The 26,434-nt window shown below is 45.4% G+C and overlaps 1 protein-coding gene and 1 long non-coding RNA gene across 3 annotated transcripts; both read left to right on the forward strand.

The window, feature by feature from the left end:
- Positions 1 to 6,852: 6,852 nt before the first annotated feature.
- Positions 6,853 to 7,292, forward strand: lncRNA:CR45581 (long non-coding RNA:CR45581). Its single transcript, NR_125143.1, has one exon. It is a non-coding gene; the product is annotated as a long non-coding RNA:CR45581 (long non-coding RNA).
- A 12,756-nt stretch (positions 7,293 to 20,048) lies between these two features.
- Positions 20,049 to 26,016, forward strand: dpr5 (defective proboscis extension response 5). 2 transcript variants are annotated; one of them, NM_141823.3, is made up of 6 exons: positions 20,049 to 20,493; positions 21,182 to 21,310; positions 23,477 to 23,845; positions 24,360 to 24,617; positions 25,339 to 25,591; positions 25,654 to 26,016. In NM_141823.3, exons 1-5 carry the CDS (start codon positions 20,418 to 20,420, stop codon positions 25,515 to 25,517), a joined length of 1,011 nt encoding a protein of 336 aa, NP_650080.3. In that variant the 5' UTR covers positions 20,049 to 20,417; the 3' UTR covers positions 25,518 to 25,591; positions 25,654 to 26,016. The 2 variants fall into 2 exon arrangements, with proteins under 2 accessions (NP_650080.3, NP_731580.1); NM_169395.2 differs by lacking the exon at positions 20,049 to 20,493 and having other exon boundaries at positions 21,135 to 21,310.
- Positions 26,017 to 26,434: the final 418 nt, after the last annotated feature.

Below are 26,434 nucleotides of genomic sequence, written 5' to 3' on the forward strand. Positions count from 1 at the left end.
TACGATTTAACCGGCTCAGAGGCCGCAGACAACGAGCAACTGAAATATGTAAAATATGCTCGAACTACGCCACTCTGAGTGGGCCCCAAAAATATGTATTAGGCCACTTGGCTGCGGCTGCCACTCGAGGGCGGGGCTCAGATTTGTTGAGCTCATTCGCTTCATGAATAATTTGCGCCACAGCGTCGGCATCCCGAGGGTCCTTTGCCCTGCACCCAGTACCCTCGACCCGAAAGGTCCCCATCCTCATCCGCAGCCACATCCTCCCGCCTAGCGGGCTAAACAATAAACAAATTGGCAAAAACATATGCAAAGAGTTTTCGCCTAGGAGCAGCGTATTCAAATAGAGTTGACAGACAGAGTGACAAGTGCTCGCGTGGGCGGGTGGCCGGGGCATCGATGGCGTCATCGGGCAGAGGGTCCTTGGAGTCCTTGGAGTCCTCGGCGTTCTCGCAGTTAGCAAGTCATCTAGTCATCTAGCCATCAGGCGCCTCCGAACAGCAAACAAATGGTCTCAGGTCGCAGCGCGATAAAAACGTGTGAAAAGGCATTTGGCAAAGGCCGTAATCTCATACCCATTCCCATTCCCCAGCCGCATCCGCATCCTCATCCTCATCCGAAGCCTCTCTCTCATCTCGGGACTGACATCCTGTGTCGTCCCGGTCCATCTCACTTCACCTTTTGGCAAATGATAGTTTTTATCGCTCTGACCCCGGGACTCGAGTGTTTTTCGGTGCGATGAGTTATGGTAGCTGCATCCAAAAGGATTTTGCTGGCGAAAAAAAGAAAAACAACAAGCGGCAAGGAGCTGCCGAGAAGGTGTATATGTGGCGTCCACACATGACCATCAACATCAGCATCGCAGCATCAGCAACGCCATCGCCATCGCCAGCCCCCAGTTTCACCATCAACATCCGTCTTTGGCTGCTCCACACAGCTTTGCCGCTCTTCGAGGGACAAACGTGGGCTCAATCCATCACTGGGCTGTCATTGCCGTCTTGGCCAGCATCCCGGTACTTGGTCTTCACTATCCGCCATCATCCGGCTTCCCAGGCAGCACAGCCAGCACAGCATCCCATCATCCATTCTGGCTGCAGATAATGTTTATTGGCCTGCTAGCTGGTTAATTTTAATGCCGCACACAGCCTGATTTATGGCCCAGCGCTGGACAATTGAAGGTCCATGCCAATGGCAATACAATAAACTGCACTTGCTGCTCCCGATCCCGCTGCCATCGTCTCATTAAGTGGGCTTCCCGCAGAAGGGCAACATAAAAAACTCGTTTACCTGCATTAAGCGAAACACTCAGCAGACGGTTCAGGCATAAAGGAAATGTGACAGCTTCTGTGGAGCAGCAATGGTTGATTCTTGGTCCTGGTGGCAGTGGGTGTGCTTGGTTGGGCTGGGCTGGGCATGGTGGTGCTTCTGTGGAATCCCAGACGGATGCCACAAGTGCCCTACTGCTAGCACGTGAAGAGGAAAAGCTGGCATCCTGGCAACGCCGAAGCAAAGCTTCTGTTCGCTGCCTTTGTGTCCTTTTCCACGCCCCCCTGCAGCGCAGCCGAAAATGCAAATCAGCTGTAAAGCGGGGCACGCTAAAGGCCGTAGGGTTGGGGGATGGGGTGTTCGCTTATACCCAAGTGGATCCATGCCACGCCACCCAGTAGGAAGCACCCACAGCCCCACAGCCTCCATGTAATTGCGCGCACTTGGCGGTTAATGGGGACGACAGGAGCAATCTCAAAAGAAATGTATGAAATTTGTATGGGCCAAGGCGGGCAAAAGTGCAGTCCCCCATAAAATAAAAGGAGCAGCACCATCGTCAGGGATGGAATTCTATTTATTCTTGGGCCTTCTGAATATCGCCCCTGCAAGGTGGATGCCATGGAAGCTCCTGAAAGTGTGCTATGATTTCGTAATTTTAATGAAGTAAATCTTTTTATGAATGAAAGTAACGAAGGTTAGTAAATGACAAGCTGTGTTTTCATTCTATTAGTTATGAAAATGAAAAGGCGTAACTTTACTACTTAATAATTATTACATATTTGAGGTATGGTTATGACTGATTATACATACCTAATCCTTTAAGGCCACTAAATATTTGGAAATTAATCCGCATAAAGGAAGGCAACACAATCTTTTAATGTAAATGAATGCCTCGGGCAAAGTCTTTCATTCGAGTCCAAATCGATTATCCGTTTTGGTCATTCTTGTTTTGGCCAAGGAAAAGCTTCCATTTCCACATCGTCTACTCCTTTTGTGGCCAAGTTTTCAGGAATCGGTGTACCTCCTGGATGCATTGTTTGCTGTGAATTTCCAGCCCTGGCTTTGTTTTTCCATCCAGTCGACTTAGCTCATCTCCAGTTGAGGCATCTCGTCACCTGCTCCGCTCGTTCGTTCACCACGGATGTGCTTCGGAATTATGCGTCAAATGCTCTACTTCAGCTTAGGCCGCCATGTCATCTCAACCAAACCCTTCCACACTCTGCCTGTCCTCCTCTTATCACTCCATCCCTCTGCCGTTCGGATGCTATTGTTATTGTTGCCGTTCGGTGCAGGTTAAACGTTGCGTATGCGTGATTTACATGCGCTTTGTTTGGTCTTCCCCTTTGCTGCGGTTCTTGTTATTGTTATCGTTTTCGCTCGGCCAAAGCCAAAGCCATATCCTTAGCTAAAGTCGGAGAACTGGAGCCTGTCAACTGTGAACTGTAACAAAAATTAGCAGTACACAAACACTGTGTTCGGCATGGCAACTATGCACGGAGCGAAAAACTTAATTGAAATAATGCGTTTGTTTCTGTAGTAAGATAAATATCTCTTTATTGTCTGTTTCCCTTTAAAAAACGTATTCAGCATAGAAAAGAAAACAATGAAAGCTTCAATATTAAACAATCGAATCAAACCCTTTTGCATAAAATATTTCGCTTATCAACGTTACTTTGCCTTCAAATGTTGAACAAAAGCCAACACTTAACATATCGATTACCCTCTATTCTAATTAAATCAATTCTCCATTTTAATTAAATCAGTCCGGGCTATATCTATACATTTATTTATGGCTTTTCAGCAATGCTTCACACATTTTCTGTGGTTCAAGTGCGGTCGATACAGAATTACCCCTATCAGACTCTTTTCCTATTTCCCAATTAAAAAACCAGCGTGTTTTTTTCTGTGCATGTGTATATGAGATGTACGATGTGTGCCAGTATGTGTGTGTGTGTGTGTGTGCCTCACATTAGCCAATTATGCAGACGACGCATTTAACGTGGCCAAAAGCCGGCAGTCAAGGCAACCAAGAGCAGTCAACCAACCAAGCGACTGACTGCGACTATACTGAGCCGCTTTATGCCTTTTGTTACCGTGTATCAACTCGGCAATTTGTAAGCAATTTACGTGGCTCGAGCTAATTAACTCGCCATATTTTCTATGCCTACAAAGTTTCAATGAGCCGGGCTAAGCCAGCGCCGCACCACCGAAAGCCATCATCATCAGACAACAACATCTTCGCCTGTTTTTGGGTGACCCACTGACTCGGTGACTCGGTGACAAAGTTCCCTGTTGGCCCAGTGACTTGGCTTGGCCCAAAGAGCGAAATATCGCGAGAGAGCTGGCTAAGAGAGCGTGCTAAGAGCGCGAGAGTCCTTTCACCGATGAGAGAGAAAGTGCCTGCAACATTGTAAGTAAGTTGGCAACATGTTGCCGGCACTTTCAATTATCTATGCGATAGAAAATTAAAATAATGAACAGTGGCTCACACAAACGCATACATGCATACATGCACACATGCACACACGGACCAGCACACACCCCACTGCACATGTGTGCGCGCCATTCAAATAGGTTAGGAAAATATGTAAATGCTGCTGGCATATCGTATATGGGAAATATATGGAATATGCGAGCATGCGACCACCTATCGTAAATGTATGGATGCGAGTGGCAAGTGGGCGAGAATAGAAAATTGCGGCATTTACGTGGGGCGGGCCAAGGACTCGTCGCTGTCTCTGCTTTTCCGCTTTTCTTCCAGTCACTCGTCTCGTCAACGCTCTGCTCAGCTCTTCTCGGTTTTTTGAAGTTTTCGCCTCATGGCTCATCGAGCACTCCCTCCCCCCCAACCGAGTGTGCCCATTCGAACTCATTTTCAGTCACACTCCCCCCCCCCCCTACGGCAAGGACACCCAAAATAAACATAATCCGAGCCGGGGTGTGTGCATGGAAATGCTAAAAGCGTCTGCCGGCAACAAAACCAAGAACAACGTGGCACATTATTTAATCAAGCGAAGAAATTGAATAGGCCCTTAAAACTTTTACCCGAGGCACTTAACCCCCAGTGAAAATGGGAATTGACGACATCGCCAGCCAGCCAGCCAACTTGAAGAATTCCAACCCAAAAAAGCCAATGTCAAAGCCCAACAAAATAAAAAGGGCACATCGAACAAGTTCAGGTCCCACCCGAAAGACGCATCCAAAAATGCCAAATCCGCCTGGCCAGACGAGCAGAAAAATGAGCTGATAAGAGAATTTCATGCAAAATTGGTAAGCCAACAACCTGATTACTTAATTGCCAGTTTTGCGGTCCCAACTTCTGTACGGTGTGTCTGGGAGTCATAAATTTTACAGCTCGAAGATGTCGCTGCAAATGGAGCATAGAGTGTTTGGGTGAGTTGTGACCTGATAGTCAGGAACGGAGGGGAGAGCCCTGATTTGTGGGCGGAAGATGATGGGTGAACTGCGTCAGGTCGAGACTTTGACAAGGGTCGTTGAGATCGTTAGACATCAGGAAACCAAACACGTAAGTAGTGTTAAACGATTGCCAAATGCGGGGGAAAAGCTCAGAAGCGTTGCTTTTAATTGCATTGAAATGCGTCGTATCTAAGAACCACTCAACTGAAATACTTGACATATTCAGTGGATTTTAATAGCCATTGCAATTATGGGATACATATATAAAACTGAAATATCGAGTTTTTGGCCGCAACCAATTGCCCAATTGAATTGCAATCTCATTTTCGGCACTCGCAAATGGGCCGATTGAATTTGTGGAAGCCTACTGGTTATGGATAGCTTTTCCCGGCTGCAAACTTAATTTTAATTCTCACGCTTTACCCAACTGCCATTACAGCGATGCCCCTTGTCAAAGGCCGGAGGTGCGGTCCGTGGGGAATGGAAAGTGGAAGTTTGCGAGTCCTGGGACATGAGAGGCACACCAACAGGGAAGGGGGCAGGAGTCCTGGCCCTTGGCTGACCATTTCCACGGCTTCCGTTCGACTCGCTGGCTCACTCGAATTGCTATTTGATTTCAGCATTGATTTATGAGCGTGTCCGGTTCACGTAGACTCCGTACATAGCCAGCGAAAGTCCGCATCTACATCCGCATGCCCATACTCTACACTCGCCCTTCATCCGCTCACATCCGCATTCGCATCCGCAGTTGTGTTCGTGTTCGTGTTGCGCTGCCTTTGGCAGATTTGCCTTCGCAGTACGCTCAGTTGAGCCGGCGACTGGCAGCTGATTGCCCAAAGTCAGTAAATTAAAGTTCATTCAGCAGCTCAAAAAGGTTCGAGGGATCGATTCCTGTTTGCTGGTTGCTGGCCCATGGTTCTGGCTTTGACGCACATCTGTAATTTATTCGCTGGCAAAAACCACAAAAGCAAAATAGATATTTATTAACATATAAATTATGCATGTGATTGGCCTCAACGGGCGACTCGATACGGATGGTGAGTTGAGGTGGTCACAAGGGTTGGGGTCTGGACTGCAGGTTCGATGATTAATCGACTGCTCGGTGGCGGCCGGCCTTTTAAAGGCAACTGCTAATTTCCGATTTTAAATTTTCCAGCTAACGTGTCTCTCCCCTCTTCTCCCCTTCCTTCGGTACAAAATTCCCTTTTATGTCCTTAAACTGTTCCATCGGAGCGCAGATAAAGTGAAGGCGAGGATAGTTCTGCCTGTCACATAAATCGGATCAATAAATGATGATATTATGCTACCGCAGGGACACATTCAGCTGCCACACTCGCACAAAGACATTTACACCGAGAAAAAATACTACCACTAAAAAACTAAGAGATTGGCTTAAGAATTAAGGGAGATTTAAATAAATATATTATTATATGGTATTTCACTTTAAATAAATGTCAATATATGCTTTTGAAGAAGTAAAATGTAAATATATTTTCTGTGAAACTTTGTATTGTCGTATACTTTTCTGAGTTCCCTTTAATCATTTCCCACATCATTTTTCCAGGTGCAGGGGATCCCGAGACTGCTGCCAAGTTGTAGGTGGCAACACATTAAGATAAAGTGACAACGCCTCCATGGAGCACAGTGGACGTCGAGGATGCGCGACGATGCCCCAGTGGATGCAGAAAAGGGGTAGCTAAGGGCGAGGGGCGGATCGAGATGAGGGTGGAGATGGTGATGGAGGTGCCTGTTGGGGGATGGGTGCTGCTCCGCTGTGCTGAAGGACAAACAGAAATCAGGCGGCAAACATCAAGAGTAGCGGCAATGGCTGGGGTACACAAATGAATTGTATACATGTCCCGCTTCGCGATGAAGCGCAAGTGTGTGAGTGCGAGTGTGTAAGTGTGTGCGTGTGCATGTGTGAGTGAGGCGGATAAGCTTTTATTTTCGCTTGGCATTTTATGCGCATCACGCATACGCACTGTTACACACAGTCGAACGTACTGAGATGCCAGCAGATAGCAGAAGATAGCATAGATGTGTGCTGCGAAAACACAGCGACATGCACAAACGCAAACAGTTCCTCGCTTCGCATCAAAGGACGTGGGAGTGGGGGCGGGGGCAAGGGTTCTGGCTATAATGACATTTAGCTTTTGAAACAATGTAAACAGCAGCAGCGGCGAAAACAACGTCGAAGTTCAAAGTTGGCTCTTGCTGTAGGCCGCCGAAAGTTGCCCTAAGTACCAAGGCACACACACATGCTCGCAAAACGAGAAGATGCAGGATGCGGGGGAGGATGTGGAGTCGGAGTCGGAGGCGGTGGAAGCTTCTATGGACTCATCCATGACAAAGGACCCTGAGTTGTGTGCCCTGGAATTTTGCATGAGCCGCCAGTCACCGCAAATAGTGAAGGGATACACACGCACCCACCATCACCACCATCTTCACCATCTCAACCTGCCCAACTGCCCAGGTAAACTGTCAACTTAAGCCCGGTGAGAGGCCATAAATTGCCTCCGGAGGTGGAGTTGGAACTAGTGAAACCGACAAGACGCTGACATTAACTAGGCCAGATATTGAGACAGCTCCGAAACGGATATGAGGCGCCCAAACCACGAGGCCATTCCTCACGCAATCGGACAACCACCTGCAAAGTGAACCCAGATCCCTGCACCAAGCTTCCAGCTACCAGAGCGGGTCAAGTTCCATTGCTGGCTTTGATTAAGTGCGGCGATACCAAGGAGAAATCGTTATCCCGGTAAAAGGCCGGCTATGATGCGGCGCACTCGGGGGCACTGGGCCGGAGTTATTGTTGGGCAAATTGATGCTTTCACGTGCAGATGGATGGCCGTAGCCGAGGCCTTTATGTATACTTATAGGGCTATATAGCTGGCACTCTCCATTGTTCGCGTCGAGTATTCAAATGACATATTATATAACATTGTGAAAACATTTACGCTCGCTTGTAAATATTTCAATTTATTTAATGCCACCCAGAACCACCGAGTGGGTATCTTTTATGTGCATCTAGTCTAGCTGGCCTGCACACCGCATGGAATAAAGAAGGCATAAAGAATGGCCCGCCATAATCATATGCCAATAAAAAGTCGGTTAACAGGGACTCAGTTTCGGTCTTAGCACGGTTTTTAGGGTTTCTGGTCCAGGTTGGGGATTGGGCATGGGGATTGCTACTGCGACTGGGAATGGGACACGTTATCATTATGCGCTACATCGCTTACACATGCGGCCATGCCAGAGTAAATGGATGGGCCAAGGCGGCGATGTGAGGGTTTGGGGCTTTATAATACATTCAATTCATGGCCAGAACAAATGATGTGGAAATGTAAAATAGATGCCCGTCCACGCAAGATGCCGCACAAACACACTCACGGCCAGACAAACTGGCGCAGCATGTGGCCAGCACTACACAGGAGAAAAAAACCAATAAAGTTTTTAGTACGAAATAAATATGCTTATTTCGAAATGCAACGTTTTGCAGCAGAGCTTGGCTATTACCAAAATATTTACGAATGGCTAATTGGAGATAAAATCGGATTGATATTTCTAGGAAACCTACCAGTTAAGGATAGTAAAATATAGTAAACAGCTGAAACACAATCAGTAGTAAAAATGCCCTTGAATAAAACAAATAAATTAGTTACACAGAATTGAATATTTTCTTTAATTTTCTTTTATGATTTTCTAGTGTCTACCAGACCAGTGGATATCAAAACTTTCTTGTCCTTACTTCTTTAGCATATACGAGCTGTAAACGCTTTGTTGGCCCCAAATCTTTATTGCAATCATTCCTTTTTTTGTCTGTAGCATTAAGCAGGAGCGATAGCCATACAACATAATGGTGGGATAATCGCCGCCGACACATTCACACTTGAAATGTCAGTGGATTGCCAATTGCCCAAACCCTGTCACGTTCCGAATGCCCGGAGTGTTGTCAACGTTGATGGCCAGCTGGATAGAATAGGATAGGATCGGATCGGATCGATTTGGAGCGGCAGTCGAGTGGAGTGGCAGGACTTCATTAGCTGCAACGGCAGCGTTTAATTTTTATGCTCATGTGCCTAAATGCAATCCAAAGCCGGGAGATCCAAGTTTGCCAGTACTCGCTTTTATGGCTTCGAAGCCCAAACGAGCTCTAATTGAACTGCGGGGGACAGTATCGAACGGGGGCCGGTTTGGTTGTGACTTTGAAAGCCAGTAGCTGTTGGCTGTGTAATTGGCTAACTGTTATTGTTAAATGGAAAATGCCGGGGAGCAGACGGCAGACCGAATTGTGTTGGAAAATCGAGCAAGGATGAACCAATTCCATGAAAAGAAAAAAATGACAGGCGCAAGGTGACTGGAAGAACCGAGCATCGGGTAATCAAAATTAAGTCAAAATAACCGAACATGACAGGCAGGAAAGATGTTTACCCGGCCGAACCGAGCAGCAGTTGCCTTTTGGCAGCATCACTCATACGCCGTGTGGCCCAGGAACTTACACGCATGTGTACACGTGTGTGGGCGTAGCAACTGTCATTAACTGCCTCCTGCTAATGAAACGAAATCTCCTTCACGACATAATCTCATTATACTTATATATATGTCCTCGCATATAAATAAATTTCCGCCCGATATGATGATGGCCACGGCAATGGCAATCAAAGAGGTGTGGGTCGAGCCACATGCTCCGTGCATTGTTATGACTGCTTGGGCTATTAATTGTGCTTAGTTCGGTGGTGTGCACTTAGTGTCCCGGCACTTTGTTAATCGCATGATGGAGAGCTGGCCAGATGGGAGCCAGGAGTAGTCCTGATAAGACAGACAGGATGTGGCCCGATGTGCGTATTTGCTCGGTGTCTTCATATTTCACATATTTCAGGCATTTATGGCCTGGTATTTGCCCGGCATTTGCCTGGTGCTAAACTCTTCCGGCTTCCCACCATGCACAACCCACTGCCCCATTCAGCTGACCTTTGAACTAGATTTCAATTAAAAGTGCAGACAGCGGGGTGCTAAAGATTGCTGGATGCAGGACATAGGGCCTGCTCGGCTTTTTGTGGCATTTACTTAGCATTTACTTTTGTTTAAAACTATAACATGCAAGCAAGTTTCATAAATCACGGCTCTAAGCCGGCCAGAAGTGAAAAATCGTAGCCCCAATTTTAATTAAAAGCGTGCAAAACACGATACCCTGCCTCATTCACACACACACACACACACACAGTAAAATACCCACACATACACACACACACACACCAAGTCGTATACAATGTTTTCCAAGGAAAGCCTGGCAAAGCCTTGCCTGAATAATGATTGAAAAACAAGGCAGCACTGAAGCTTCCTCCCCGCCATTCCACACCTCCTGGGCAACGAGTTGTATAAACGGAAGAATGAAGTTTGTTTAAAATAATTTGCAGGCTGTCCAGGCTTAGACCTCGTCTTGAACCCCATCCCCGAAAAACCAACGCCGCCGAGGAATCCTTTCCAGCGCAGGGCCAACGCCTCCGCATTGTTTACTTATTTGCAGAGCCCATTTGTTGCCGGGGTACGTGAGACCCGGCCGGGCTACCACCCCCCTGCCGATTCAACCCCCCTTCCTGTCGACGGCGGCGACAAAAGTCTTTAATTTCTGGCCAATACCAACGGCAGCAGCTACGGCAATGCCGACGATGCCAAAAGCTTTTCAAAGCCACCGAAACGGGGGCGTTAACAAGCGCCAGAGACAAAACTTGCCGTTTATTTCCAACTACAACACAGCTAGATAAAGACACACAGCCAGATGCACTGGAAAAAAAGAAGGCATGTGCTTCAAACAAAACCTTTCTACTGATAATATCATTTGTTATAGTTTCACTTAAGAAGATGAATGTTTTATAAATACATTCTAAAGATAATATATTTATAAATAATTATATAGGGCAAGCAATTTGTTCTCTCTGTGTATATATATTTGGATAAGAACAAGGGGGCGTGGATCATGGTGGGCGGTGGAAGTGGGCAAAACGCTTTGAATCCTCTGCAGCCGCAGGGTATCAAGGGATTAGTTCTTGCACTTGAGCAAATATGCAAGGATCCCAGGTTTGTATTCTCTTAATGAGTCGTCTCCAGTTGGACAATGGGATGGATGGATTCGGGGGCAGTGGAGCATGCTACTGAGTCCTGAAATTTGAAAGGCATTCCACCTGAAGGTGAGTTGCTATCCGACCAGTTTCTCATGTTGATTTAAATCAAACATTTGCAAACACGTTATGAACCAAATAATTACGAAAATAAGTTAATTGACTAAGAGCTAAGCTAGCTCTCACTGAATCTACTTTAGTGAATAGGATATGTGGCACGATAATTCGATGTGGTCTACTGGGTACTCCCCAAGTCGGGTGTATTCAAGGGACTTACCAGGCTTTGCGGTGCAGATAAGTATGCCTAAGCACAAGTTGATATCGAGGTATGCGTGCCGTCGTAGTCATGGCCTAATAGCGTTTTGATACCCGCACATAAACAACAATGGCGCAACGGCCGTGGAGCAACGGCAATGAGAGAGCAACGACAATAAAATGCAAAAGAGCCAGCCCACAAACGCAAACCCCCCATCCATCCAACAGACCAGCCACCACCCCCTTTGGCACCACTGAAGAGGTAATCCCAACCTGATGCTGTCTGTTTTGTAGTGTCTGCGCCTGTGGCCTTCATCAGTGCGAACGGAGCGGTGAGGAGCGGGTTAATAGCGAAAGATGGCAGGGGTAAGGGAGAGGGGGAGAGGGTTGGGCCAGAGGCTGGCGCAGTGGGGATTCCCGGGGATAAGGCCACCCACAGAAACAATACTTAACGCTTTCATTTCGCCGATTACTGGGGGAATTACTTTTCATTTGAGGCCTTGTTATCACATTTTGAGATACTTAATTGTTTTTTCCAGCATTTCTATAAAGCTATGTGCACAATAATTTCAATGGAAATACAGAATATTCTTCTTTTCGAAACAAGTTCTTTGTATATTTTGTATATTTGTACATTTAATATTGGATTGCTTTGCAGCAAGCCCATCTAAAAATACATCGAGTTCCGAACTTTTGCCATGAAATGAACTCAGAAATCCAGAGATCCTTTATTCGTATCACAATAATTACTTTGTTTTTCCAATGAAAACCCCCATTGAAATTGAATCATCCTTTGCCACTGAGGTGCGGGTAGAAGCCAAGCATTTTGGATTACGTAAAAGTAGGCACTTATTATGCTGGCAAGCACGAGCGAGTTGCGATTTATTGTTTGACGTTAGCAGCCGCGTGTTGCCGGCGCTTTGAGGTCACGGTTTCGGCTCCTACTCCTGCTTCTGCTCCTCGTCGATCCCCTCCAGCTCCGTTCGCTACTCCGCCGGGCTTAGCACAAATGTTGATCTAATCCAGAGACGGAGACGAAGGCGGAGACAGACAAACAACACATGACGTGACCGTGCCGGATGCGGATGTGGATGCGGATACGGGTGCGGATGTCGGGGCGGAGCCATGACTACGCCAAATGGCAAAACAAACTCGAACTGCGGCTCCGTTTCCGCATTTCGAGGTTGAGTTGCGGCCCTGACGAATTGCACCGCCTGCCTGCAGTCGGAAAAGACGGGGAAAGTCCGGGAAATGCCTGGGAAAGGTCGGGGAAAAACCGGAAAGAGGGGTCGCGGCGGTACACGCGCGTTAAGTGGTGCAGTCAGGCGTAGAAGTTTGCGAGCCAATCTGCGGAGCTCTGTTAACGCATTCGCACATCCATTCCCGTCTAGCCGCACTCCAATCCATTTTAACTGCGCTCCATGCCGGGTATCTGGCAGAGAAATCCATTTCATGGCATGCCATCTACTCCAGACCTCCGCTGAAACGCTGTGAGATATTACCCAAATGACCTTTCATCTGGTCCCTGAAATGGTATTTCAATCAATTCATAGACCCCACAAAATGGCTGAAAACAACAAGAACATGGGGTCTGTGATGCCGACCACTTAATGTCACAATAAAAATGTAACTAACCATGAAAATTACATGTTTCCCAGCAATTTGGCATTTTGACATCCTTCGTCTGACGTCTGCATATGACCTCCTGCCACCCCATCCTTGAAAACCCCATTTTCCACAACTCAAAACCCCAGCAGGAACCCATCGTTCCTCTGTGATGCTTGTCCTTTGAGTCGAGTTGAGTTCATGGGATGGTGTGTCCAGCGGATGGGGTCAGGTCAAATATGAAATGTGGCGGTGGGTGGATGGAATCGAGGATGTGGCACAACCAATATTTATCAACAACGTAACGTTCGTGTTCGGCTCACGGACAAACTTCTTAAAAGTGTTTTTTGCCGCTGCTCGGTTGCTTCAATTGCCGGTGCAGAATTATAGAAAAAATCAAAAAGAAATCGAATAAAACACAAATAAAGCGGAAAAACACGACAAAGTGTGATGGGAAAAGTAAAAATTTTGTGCTGGCAAAATCAACCGAAATTCCTAGCAATAAAATTGACTTTTTTATTTTGTTTGTTGGCAGCCAAAGTGAAAGTACTGCCGCTTATTCATACATGTCCCTATACATATATATATAATATATATATATATATATATATATTAGTATATATAGAGCGATGTGACCAATACCTAAACCATAGCCATCATATAACGTAGAAATGCGAAAGTTGTCAACGTTTACATTCTTGGGTTGCTTTTCTGCTCGCTCGCTTTGTGTGTGCTTTCTATTTTTATTTTTGCCCAGTTTTTCCAGCTACGTTTTTCACTTCAGCTTTGCATCGCAATTCGAGTGGAAAATTGACATATGTTTACTTTGTTGCTATTGCTGTCGCCGCTCCTGGTTTTCCCCTGTCCGGCTTGTTGTTGTTGCCAAAGTTTTCCAGCGCTCCTACAATCGCCCAGTTGCTGAAAGTCGAGCGTCATTAGATTGGTGCGCTGTTAGCATTCGAGACTGTGCAACGGAGTGGTACTTAAAACTGAATGTGCAGATCTCTCTGGCTGCCAATCACGGCCATTCGAATGCTCTAAACTTAAGTGATAATTATGGCCATTGAAATGGTCGAACCTCAAAATAGCCCCTAAACTTCTATAGGCAATTATTTTAAACATCTGTATTCATATAATAACTTTGTTTTTAACTTAAAGGTTACGCTCATATTGAATGAACTACTCGCAATCTTACATGGCTCACATTTTCCTGTTTTTCACTTTTATTAGGAAAAACTGCGAGCTTCTTTTTAGCTTTTCAATACCCTATATGCTCGCTGATTGATTGTGTTAAATTTGAGAGTATAATAACAAAAACCTATTTGTTTGGACAATTTCAGCAGCTTACGCATGCGAAGAAGCTTTTCATTTAATATCTGTTACTCTCAGATCTGGCATAAGCTTTGTGCTCAACGGCCTTTGTAGCTCCTCAAAGTGAATCATTGAATCCGCAGTCTCAACTCCACATCCATCTCAGGCTGCACTCCATCTGCTGCAGCTACAGCTCCGGGGTCAGGGTTAATGTTAATCCCTCTCCGGCCGGATTACGGCACATTCTGCATTCCCTTTCAGTGCGTGCTCAACGACGTCTTCATCCGCATCCGCATCTGTATCCGCAACTGCATCCGCAAGCGGATCCGCAGCCTCAGCACTGCTGTCTCGCAGTCTGAGCGGCTATAAAAAATTAAATTAAATTATTGAGGCATTTTATTACATGTTTGTGCTTTCTTCTGCCGCATTTCTCCGCCCTTTTGCCATTTCCTGCTGCTTTTGTACAGCCATTCCCTTTCACTGCTATCGCCTGAGCATATTTATTAAGCAGAAAAGTATTGAGAGAAGCCGATCAGGATAGTTGCTCCGCAACGGCGGAAAATGGAAGTAGAAAATGTCATAGGGGCTATGGAGGTTAGTATCAACAATTGGATATCTGTGTTTGTCGGCACAGGGTTAAATTGCCCATTGAAAGGCCGCCGAGGGCAAACAATCGTAGATGCATTTGCCGTAGTTGCAGTTGCAACTACTAAGGCCATCGAGTGCTGCAGTGTCAGCTCACCGATTACACTAGGCAACAAGGGAAAAGTGTGTGCTAATATCGAAAATGTATAGACTTAACAGCTAAATATTAATTATTAAATAATAAAAATATTGTTTTTGAATTTCATTCAATTATGCAGTTTATGAAACACACAATACGCATGAAAATTCATTTATTTATAGAATAGAAAATGTTTATAAACGTGTCAGGATACAAATTGCATTTGCACCGCACAAAATAACCTTTTAATGCAACAGATTTTATACTTTTTCACATATCAACACACACCAGAGAAATGATAACTGGTATAAAAAGTTATTGAAATCATTTTCTTTTTGATTGTGACATGCCTTCTTTCATTTGTCACGCAATTGGAATGCATATAAATGGTTGTAGATACGTACATATATGAAATATGAATAATATACAAATATGATGAGTCGCAAAAAAGGATTTTCCCGTTAGCCAGTGCTACTATTATCCAGTGGCTCTTTGGAAAGGGGGGTTGGGGTGGTGGTGTCGAACGGATGGCAGAAAGTTGCAAAGTTGCCGAAGGCTGAAAAACGAAAGGCCATAAATGATTAATGGCCAAAGTTGCATTCGCATTTTGATGGCCCAAACACTTTTCATAATTTCAAGCGTTCGAAATTAGTCAGCTCTTTTCGTTCGAGTTGCATCCGCATCCGCATCCGCATCCGCACCCGCGTTCGCAGCCTCTCCCGCATTTCAAATGCACATTAATGGCCATTTATAACAATTTTTGGCTGCCATCTTAGCTATCCAAACATTGCAACCAACTGCCATTGCAAATGAAGTGTAAAGGAGATAGTTGCCGGAAAGAAGGGGTTAGACTCGATTCGAATCTTGCTTTTCTGGACACCAAATTAGAATCGGTATGAATGCAATGCTACTGCTGCTGCTACCCAAGTTGCCAACCAGGAGCGACATGAGCCAATTTACATAACCCAGAACAACAAATAGTTACAAATTGAAAACTTTTGTCTGCCAAGATTGTAAGCGATTGTCTAGCTTCCCATATCCCCCCCGCTCGTGTCGCCAGATCCGCAATTCTTCGAGTTGCCATTGTTATAATCAAAGTAGTAGCTGAATAACAAGAAAAACAGCAACTGGGGCTGACAGCCACCGAATGAAAGAGATACGTTCGCCGAGATACGAAAGAGCAAGAGCAATGTGCTTGTACGATGAGATTGGATGATGGCAGCCAGAACGAAAAAGTATCGACAAGTTTGACGCTTTATGGCATTGTTTAGTGCCGCACATTTCGCCAAAAAACGTTTTTCAACTTTCACACAATTGCGCCATTTGTGCCGCGTCTTCGTGACGGTAGGGGGGGGGGGGGGGTAAATATCTATATAGATTTACCCAATGCTGAGCTATGTAGTAAGAATGGTATAGAATGGTATCAAAGGGGCGGGTGCGGAACAGTCGACACAAATCTGCTGACGGAAGCTCCGGTTGGCCCACAGTGCTTTTTATACGGAAAACGTGCAGAAAGTTTGAGTGCCAGCTTAGGAGCTGCTGGCAAAAAGTTATAAAACAGTAGATAATAAAATAATAAAATATATGTATTTGAATTGTAACCGACGCGTCCGCACACACACACTCACACCCACACCACCACTTACTCACACACACTCGCAAAGTTTTTCTTTCAGGCGATAAAATTACATGTCAAATTGAATGTAACCTGCTATTTGTGCGCATTATGGTGGCTATAATTAAACCCCCGATGGCTGAAGGCAAATCGCCACACGATGGCTGGTCAATCATGGGTTTATGTGATGGCTTAAACTTTCTGCAGTGAATCGGAATTGAAATTGGCATCGGATCTTGCCGGGGAAATGAGTTCCGGCGCCTGGCTGGATGACCTCAGTTTCAGAAAAGACGATACGGATATGGTTAAAACAGCCATTTTTATATATGGCCTAACCATCGAAGAGTCGGGAGCTGCTATCATGAGTTATGGGAGCATCGCTCCCCATCGCGCCAAATAATATTTAAATATTACTTTTCACCAAAGCGCGCCAAATCCTATAAATCAAACGAAAGTCACCGACTGAAAGAGATCTAGATAGAAAAGTTTCGAAGCGCGCAACTTTCGAGCGAAGAACAACAAGAGAGACGCCTCAAATAAATTCGCAAGAATTGAGCAAACTTTAGAGGATTTCGATTTGTTTTCCATGAAAATGGGCAAATGCTAAATGGAAAATGGAAAATTGAAAATGAGAACCTGGCTATGGGTAAAGTCACCTCGTTATGTCCTCCGCCAAACTGGCAGAATCCCTGCGATGCGTTGAGTGCTTGGCTAAGCCGAATCAATGCGATTTTTATGCTAATACAATCAATCGGTCTAATCGAATCAAACGTTTTGACAACCCAACGGCCTCAAATGGAGCGTTTTGGGGCTTGTCCTAGGTTTAGTCTTTTGTCTTCTGTCCCGACGAATAAACTATCTGGGGCACAGCAACAACAAGTACGCAATATGCATAAAACTTTATATGGCATTTAAATCGCTACCGTGCTGGGTTATCACCGCACATTCGCCACCCCTTTTTTTTCCCATAGCATCTGCTCCTCATCTCCATCTCCATCTCCAGCCCCATCCGCATCCCATCATATCCCATCCCATTTGGCTGCTTACTTCGCCTGTTAACTCAAGCGTCACAAATGCCGGAAATCGAATACAATTTGTAATTCTGATGAACAGTTGAGCAAAACTTAAGCATCGTCTGTCCCGCCTGCTGCTGTTATGTTGCTGTTGCTATTGCTATTGCTGTTGCCATTGTATTGTTACTCCCGTAACGCTTGTTACTCCTCCGATGAGTATGACCATGGCCATTGTTGATTCTACTGGTGATTCCGATTCTTATTGTCCTGGCTTTCCTCTTTCCTGCAACTACTTTTGGCATATTTAGCCGGCTTTCACCTTGCTTTCGCCCAGACATTCTTTATCCTCTTGCTACTCCTTAGCTCGAAGCTGAATTTCTATCTGTGTATTTGTATCTGTATCTGTAGCTCTTCGTTTGGCTTGGCTTCCATTTCGTTATCGAGTCCTTGGCAATCGCCATGTAATGCCAAATTGGGCGACATCGTTTAATGCTTTGTTTTTGGTTTCGGCAACGTGGACCAGGGAATGCGATGTGTCTACAGGTTCACTCATCAGTTGGCGCTCTGTTAAATTTCGCACACGTAGCAGCATAAAAATTGACACCGATAATTCGAGTCGCAGTGCCAGTGTGTGTAGTCAGCGGTACGTATTCGCGATATAAACACGCACACGCCCCGAAAACATACATCATGTTGGAAAATTTGTCGGTCTGGCATGGTGGAGGGAAGGGAGTGGGAATGGTAAAGGTGGAGGGGCACAGGATGCGGAATGGAGAGGAAACTCCCATGGAGGGCGATATGTCGCGTCGCTGTTTACACAAACAAAGTTATCAATTTTACACACGACAGTCGCCCCCCATCCACCATCCCGCACCACACATCCACATCCCCATCACCGTTTCCCCAGCACAGCACTTCCCAGCGGAAGGGCTTCCAAAGTGGTTGGGATAAGGCAGGGGAGGGGATGCAGAAGGAGCAGCCAGGTAGGAGCAGCGAATGGCAGCGTTTCCATCAATTCTGTATGCAATCAATGTCCAAATCGAAGACGCAAAGCGACGAAACCCCACAGTCATAACAAATACAGTAGGGATTCCCTATAGCGCACGCCCCTAGAGTGCAATTCAAGCACGAAAGTAGCGTTCTGTTGCATTTCATTTAAAGTTCCTGTCCTCTTAGAACTGGTTGTAAAGTTTGTTCAACACCAACTTCTTTTAGCAATGTTTAAAAACCCATTCGAAACTTTATAGTCTCAAAAAAAAAAAAAAAGAGAATGTCAAAGCAGCTGAGTTATCACTGTTTATCAAAAGAAGACTACACGGAATGGCACTTGTCGTTCCACTCGAGAAGTTTCAGCGAAAGTGATCCTTTCATCGGACTGCTTTGAAATATTGAACTTAACATATTAAAGCATACTTTTCTGGGCAACTGGCAGCGTATCAAAAGTTATCGTGGCCCACAACCGCACTTTAAGCGCCTTACATTCTTGCAACAATTTCTGGTGACTTTCCCCCCTATATATAGTAAACATTTTTCATAATTCTGCACCCCTATTCACCGACAGCCAGCGATGAAAACAGAATTCACTTAGGGCTAAAAGAGATGGATGAGGGGCTGGCAAAATGTCGCCGCTTGTTAAATTTAAGGAATGTTTGGCTTGTTAGTGTAAAATAATATGAGCGACGTGGGTGGTCTATCCCAACTGAGGCGCCCGCTCGTCCTGTTGTCTATTTGATTCGCCAGGATATGCTAAAACAGGAGTAGGTGAGGAAGTCGAAGCACACGACGCGACGAAGAAAGAATTCCACTCAAATTGCATTTATTGGAGAAATATTTATAATAACTTGGAAATTCAATTTCCAAAGAAAATATGCTAAACGGATTTCAGGGGGGTACTGCAGTCGACGAGGGTGTGGAAAAGGCAGAAGGACTTTCCGAGGTGAGGATGCCAGTCTGCATGTGTGTGTGTGTGTATTCCAGTGGCTTGTCTCGTGTCAATGGCTCGTGTGTGTCGCCTGTCTGTGTGCGTGCAGAGAGATATGTTAGAAAATTAAAATCGACCATATGTTGCCTCATCGATTTTGATAAGTCGCCCAACGGCAGCACAGCAACATGAGCAACATGGGGCGCGGCATGAGTAGGGAGCAGCAGTAGCAGCAGCAACAGCACCATGGCCGCTTCATATCCGTTTCCGCTTTGACACAATGGGCGCACAATGCGTGGCACTCGAGTGCTGTGCGAGTGTGTGTGTGGTTGTCTGTTGCTGCCACTGCCACTTTCAATTGCAAAAAGCTGGCTTAAAAAGGCGCCTTGTCATGCATGAGTTTTCCGCCTTCTATTATTGATGTTGTTTTGTGTTTTTGTGTATCATTATTGCTGGTGCTGGTGCTCGCTGCTCCATTGTTGCTCCTTTCTTGTCGCCGGCCGATCTGCTGCTGTCTGCCGTTTGCGTGACACAAATCAAACGTACCCTACTAAATATTTCATAAGCACATTCAGCCACGCACCTCCAATGAACTTTAAGGACATGCAGGAGCAGGTCTTAACCCTCCGACAACCCACCCACGCCTCCTAATATGATACGATGGCTTACCATTCAATTTGGCTTCAATAAATGTTGCCGCAACATGTTGCTGTTGCGCCGGCGCAAGGACACTGCTTCTCCTGGAGATTTGCATATTGTTGGAGGATTCGCTGGAGCAGCTCCGTTCAGTTGTTTACCGCGCCTCAAGCCACACACACGCAACGAGCGCTGACAAACCGGAAACTCGGGGAACTGTGTCCCGTGACCCGTGAACTGCTACCCGTGACTCTGGGAAATCGCTAGCCGTGACTCGTGTTCGGCCTGCTCGGCTGGCTTTCGTATCTCGTATCTCGTATCTGGCGTCTCAATCGGAATCGGAATTGGAATTGGAATCGCGTCATTGGAGTGACTGATTTTGCGAATTGGTGGTGCTGGTGATGGTGCTGGAGTGTGTCGGAGTGTGTGGATGAGTGCTCCTTACGTAGCGTAAGGGCTGTTACGTAAGCCAAGGACCTGCTCGCTCCGCGGAAAAGGACACAAACGCAACGCGCTCGAATGCGTTACGTTGCGCATGAGATGGCGGCACGCAGTTCGCGCTACATTTACTTCGACCACGGCCACCGAATCTAGTCCGCTCATAGGAAAAGGTAGCTCCTCATTTGCGCTAGTCCCTCAGTTCCTCCTCCTTCTTTTTAGCTCCACGTCCCTGTCGAATATAATTAAGTGTATTATCAGAACGTGACCAGAGCGAAATTGCTGCCTGCGGGCGAGGTAAATGCTCCTGCTTTTCCTCATCCGTTGGCCAGAAGCAATTGAATGGACAGCTTAGTGTGTAATGAAGAAATTACCAAAAGCTCGAATCCAACCACCAGCCCCCCTCCACTTCCAGGATCCTTCTAACGACCCAACGGAAGGCACCCCCCATCCCCCTGCCAAACACTCGCAAGGACATCTTCATCTCGTTCTTGTCCTGTGGGCGTCATGGTGATTGAAAACTCGACCGCACTGCGGTCTTGTCATCAGTTTAAATGAATGTGCTGCGGTTTCCGGAGCACCGATAAGACGGAGCCCAGAGCCTAATCCCTTTCAGTTATTGTTTCTGCACAATTGTGGGCTAAAAAGTGGGCGGGGCTGGTGGCGAGTATCCTTCATCTTTAGCTTCATCTTTTGTGTGTTGCCTTTCGAGTCGATTTGAGTCGCTTCGGTTCGGTTCGAGTTGAATTGAGTAGAGTCGAGTTCTCCGCGATTGCCATCATTTATTTTAATTACTTTTCTGTTGTCGCCCTACCCACTTTGCTCCTGCTCTTCGCTGGTGGTCCTTCGTCCTGGCTGCAGTTATAAGTAATTCGAGAGCCCCACAAATTGCGCATGAAATGTTGGTGGAATACTTTATGGCGCTGCTCGTGATCATGGGATTAACCGCTCCAGTCGACAAGCAGAGCCGGCGCAGCAGCCAATACTTCGGTGAGTACGGATTTAAATCTAATCAGACAACACTCAAAGGGTTAAGCCAACCGGGGACTGGGCAGTCGTATCAGAAATGGCATAATAAATGAGAATCGCAGAGCGAATGGTATTGGGAATCGGAATCGGAAGTGGGGAATCGGGAAGCGCGAAGCAATCTAATTAGATTGAGGGATATGGCGGGGATTACAAGGGGTCACTGATCTCGCAGTTGGGGCAGAGGACACACTTTAAATACTCAACTGCTTAAGCGGTTAATGAAATTAAAAAACTAAATTGCTAATACCTTAATTAAAATTACTTTTAGATAGATTAAAGGAGTTAAAGTTAAAGGAGTTCAGATTAAAGGAGTTAAACGAGCACAACGATTATGACTTGAATAAAAGAAATTAACTCTTTTTTTCGCCATATTTGATTTATATTTGATTTATAATTTTTTGTGCAACATAAGCTTAAACGTAAAAAGCATGTTTTATTAAATTTCATACAATTAGTACTTTGTGAATTTGTATTTCCATTTTTTCATATTTCTCAAATCCCTCAACACATATTTGCCTATTAAATTACACTTATGGAAAGTAACTTTTCCGGTTAGTTATTTTTTCACACAGATGTTTTTTTTTTTTTAAGTTGCATACATGGTTTATTCATTTAAATCCTGCAAACTTTTAATGTGGTTTAATGTGGTTCAACACAAAGTTAAATTCCGCTTCGCTTTTTGCAACGGAAGGGAGCAAGCTGCCTAATGGATAACTGATCTCTAAAAGGGGATCCGAATTAGGTAATCTGCACTCGCAGCTGTCAGGAATTGTTTATGATCCCATCTATTTCGCATCTCTCTGCTGCGAGTGAATTTGATGCGGGACCCAGGAGCAGCTGCAATTGCTCATTTGTAATTTATGGCACCTGAACTCAGTTTAGGGCCCGCTTGGGGAACTGCAGCTAGGGATGATGGGGATATGGTGATGAAGGAAGAGCCGGAGGTTGTGGATGTGGATGTTGAGGTCCTGCAGAAGCGTTAGCCATGGCCACTGAAGCTGCGGTTGCGGTTCGACCCGGCAATTTTCCAACTTACCACCCCGCACTTTGTATGTAAATACGCAACTTTTATTAAAAAATTTTATGTTGTTACATATTTCCTGCCGTTGTGCGGGAACGTGTGTGCGAGGGAGTTTTTTTTTTTTATTTTGTGGCCAGCATAAAAAGCAATTTCAGTTCAAGTGCCTTGGCCTGGCCAAAAGCAAAAGCAAAAGCAACAGCCATAGCGAAAGCTAAAGCATCGTCATAGTCATCGGCTGCGGATCAACAGTTTCAATTAAGTGTTAAACGTCATTTTATTGCCTGATATTTGATAGCTAAATTTGCTCAACCACACTCGCACACAATATGGATCCTGGCCTATAAATCAATATGTGTTTATCCACTCCACATCCACATATCCACATAACCAATCGAGTAGTACCCAGTCCCTTCTCCTTCACATCCCACGCACAGCTGTATTTGTGTTTGTATTTGTTTAGGCACTCATGGATTATTAGCGCATTAGTTGGCTAATACATCGCCATTTGGGCGGTGGAGCTGCAGCAACAATAGCGCCAATAGCACCACCACCCACATAAATCACTTGGCCGCCCAGCGATGGATCATAAACGCGGGAATGGCTCCAAAGGGGTGTAGGCTTAAGCTCCGGCATAAATTAAGCACAAATACTCGTTAATCAAATGAATGCTGATTGCCAGCTGAGGCATCCCCGCCAGCTGATTGAGCCAACCAATCGACCATCCATCTGTCCGTTTGTCCGTCCGTCTGTCTGTCCGTCTGCATATCTATCTATTCATCTATCTATCTGCCAGTCTAACTGTCTATCTATCCGACGCTTCCTGTGTTCATCTGCCTGCCTGCCTCCTGGGCTCAGGTCCTGAAATGCACTTGAATACGTTTAGATTGACGTTCAGATACAACTGGTGGAATGAACTACCCAGGGAATATTTAATGGGCAGCTTGAATATCTAGGCCCTTTATGTACTAACAATATATATTGGCATAGATTCTGTTTCCGCGGGGATAAATTTGACGTTTAGAGGGTTATTCATATCCTTGGGTTCTTAAAACTTATTCAACTTATTCAACCTTTTAAATAATTATAATCTGTTTACTGTTTTACAGGCCATCTGGCCGCCGCCGAGGAATTGTCCAACTTGATACCAGATAATTACGATGCCATCGATCCCGTGTTTGACAACACAACAGATCGGGAGGTTATTGCAGCTTTGGGCACCACCGCCCGTCTCCACTGCCGCGTTCGCCACCTGGGCGACAGGGCGGTGTCCTGGATACGACAACGGGATCTCCACATCCTGACCATCGGCATCATGACCTACACGAACGATCAGCGCTTTCTGGCGCGGCACATCGACAACTCCGACGAGTGGGTGCTCAAGATCGTTTCGGTGCAGCAGAGAGATGCGGGCGTCTACGAGTGCCAGGTGTCCACGGAGCCCAAGATCAGTCTGGCCTACAAGCTGGTCGTCGTGAGTAAGTATCTTTCACTAAGAAGAGCTATGAACAAGACACTTGTCACTTTTGAGCAAATGAATATATCCAAAACTATATTTACTGATAATATCCTTGTGTTCATAACGAATCGAAGGGCTTCAAATAATTCTCTGTTGGTATGTACATACCACTAAACATTCCAAATCCATTTGAATCCGCTTAAGTTTGTTCCGAACCCTTTCATGACCCATCATAATTATTCAATCGAAATTCAGCCCCAAGTTCCTGTTTTATTACTCCCATTGAATCTCAATCGATTGGCGGTCTTGTAAGACGTTGCTTACATCTCCGTTTAGACAGCAGCGCAAGGGCGCGAAGGGCTGGGATTACTTTGACAAATTAGTTTATCAAACACCCCAGTACATCACACGACAAACTAGGATGGGGCATGGGAATAGGGATTGAGAAGTTGAGGGGTTGAGGGCTATGGATCCACCCAATAGGCAACTTGTTGACATACCCATTAATCGAAAACGACGCCGCTCTTTGACAGCCTCCAAGGCTCAGATCCTGGCCAACCGCGAGCTGTTCATCCAGAGTGGCAGCGACATCAATCTGACGTGCATCGCACCCCAGGCTCCAGGACCCTACACGCACATGCTGTGGCACAAGGACACGGAGCTGGTAAGCGACTCGGCGCGGGGTGGCATCCGCGTAGAGTCCGAGCAGCAGATGAAGACCAGCAACCTGGTGATATCGCGAGTCCAGCACACGGACTCGGGCAACTACACCTGCTCCGCGGACAACTCGAGTGAGTCCTTTAGAAATGCATGAACTGTTAGATTAAGGACACTAGGTGAATACATATGCGATTAAGGTGTGTGTGTCGAAAATTTAATTTAAATCCAATTAGTCCAAGATGGAACTGACAGTTTTACAACGAAAGTTCGATTTCATTAAATACTTAATTACATTTGAAACACGCCACCAACTGACTCGTATAAAATATTTACACATGCACATGACTATCGAAAAGTAGTTGCACATATAAACATCGTAAATTAACCATCAAATACTGAAAATCAAATTAATTCAATTGCTTACTTATTTATGGGTGTAGTATACATTGTGATCAGTTACAATGTAAAATATACAGATTTCACTTTATCCATAGCTACAAGGCATTAAGTTAATGGTGGCTTATTGCATAAAATAATATTCTATAATTGAGTTTACATATTGAATGCATATAAACTCAATTATGAAATTTTATTCGAAAATAGCAGTGCACATTTATTATTGTTATTTATTCAAGGAGATACAGTTTTTAAAAAATAACTAATGTTATTACAATAGCTAATAATACTCTTGCTAAAGCAGCCATACATTATACATTCAAATAATTGTTTTCACTGCTTTTCGTACAGAGTATGCCAGCTTTAATATTTAAATTCAGCCCTTTAATAAGTAACGACCTAAAATATTTATTTTACAATTTTCTAACCCACCCTTTTGCCACCTTTTCCCAACAGATTCTGACAGCGTCTTTGTGCATATCATTAAAAGTGAGCAGCACGCGGCCATGCAGCACGAGCTGGGCTCGAGGCTGCTCCTGCCCCCTCTGCCCCTGTTGCTCCTGGCGGTCCTGCTGGTCGTCCTGCTGGGCCCCACCTCCAGCCTCCAGATTCGCACCCCGCTCTCAACCCGCTAAGCCGAGCCAAAGACGAGCGGCAACTTATGTTCGATGTCTGGAGCCATGGGAGCCCCGTTATTCCTGGTGGCCGGGTAAGTCGGTGATTTTTAATGCCACCATCAGCTCAGGAGTCGTAGTCATCATCTCGTTACAGGCCACGCCTCCACGTCACAGTAACCGCCCACATTGGAGGAGCCCGGTAGAAATTGCTGGATGCGGAGGTTAACGACGTCGATGTCGCGTTGTCTTGTAAATATGTAAATTGAGTTTTTGTTTACGTTTGTGTTTGTGTTTTGTGGCTCAGTCTCTAAGTATTTTTATACGTAATTAAGTAAATAGGTGGAGAGAGCATATGTGCTGGCTAGGCTATATATAGTCAATCTTGGCTATGTGGCAAATGGGACATATACATTTTGTTCACACACGATCGCATACCTAGAGATACTAAAAACGAGCAATCGAATCCGAATCGAATCGAATCCGTAACGAATGTAAATAAATGTTTAATCTTAATAATAGATAGACGAGATCTAGATTAATTATGATAAATCGGTTGCAATTTAATTTTCTCCACCAATGATTGATGGCGATATGAATGTGAACGAATTCAATTCCGCCTCTGACATCCTGCGACCCGGATTATGCCGCTTAATTGCCGGGGCGATGCGTTGAGGGTTCCAGCGGTAATTGAAATACGATAAGGTCAGGTCGGGTCATCAGTACATACTTTGCTTCACACACTCCGCCCCATTCCACCGGCAACGACATCAAAGACGGAACACTTTCACTTTTTTGGGTGGCGAAGGAAATTGTGAAGGGAAGTGCGACGACAGGTGTGCCTGGAGCAAGGTAATTGAAACATTTGAGGCGTGCATAATTCACACTCCACGCCGGCAATTACATCTGAAGTTCTCGGACAAAGTTTGTGGCCACAA

The sequence above is a fragment of the Drosophila melanogaster genome, chromosome 3R (assembly GCF_000001215.4).
Source record: "Drosophila melanogaster chromosome 3R".
In the NCBI taxonomy this organism is placed as follows: Eukaryota; Metazoa; Arthropoda; class Insecta; order Diptera; family Drosophilidae; genus Drosophila; species Drosophila melanogaster.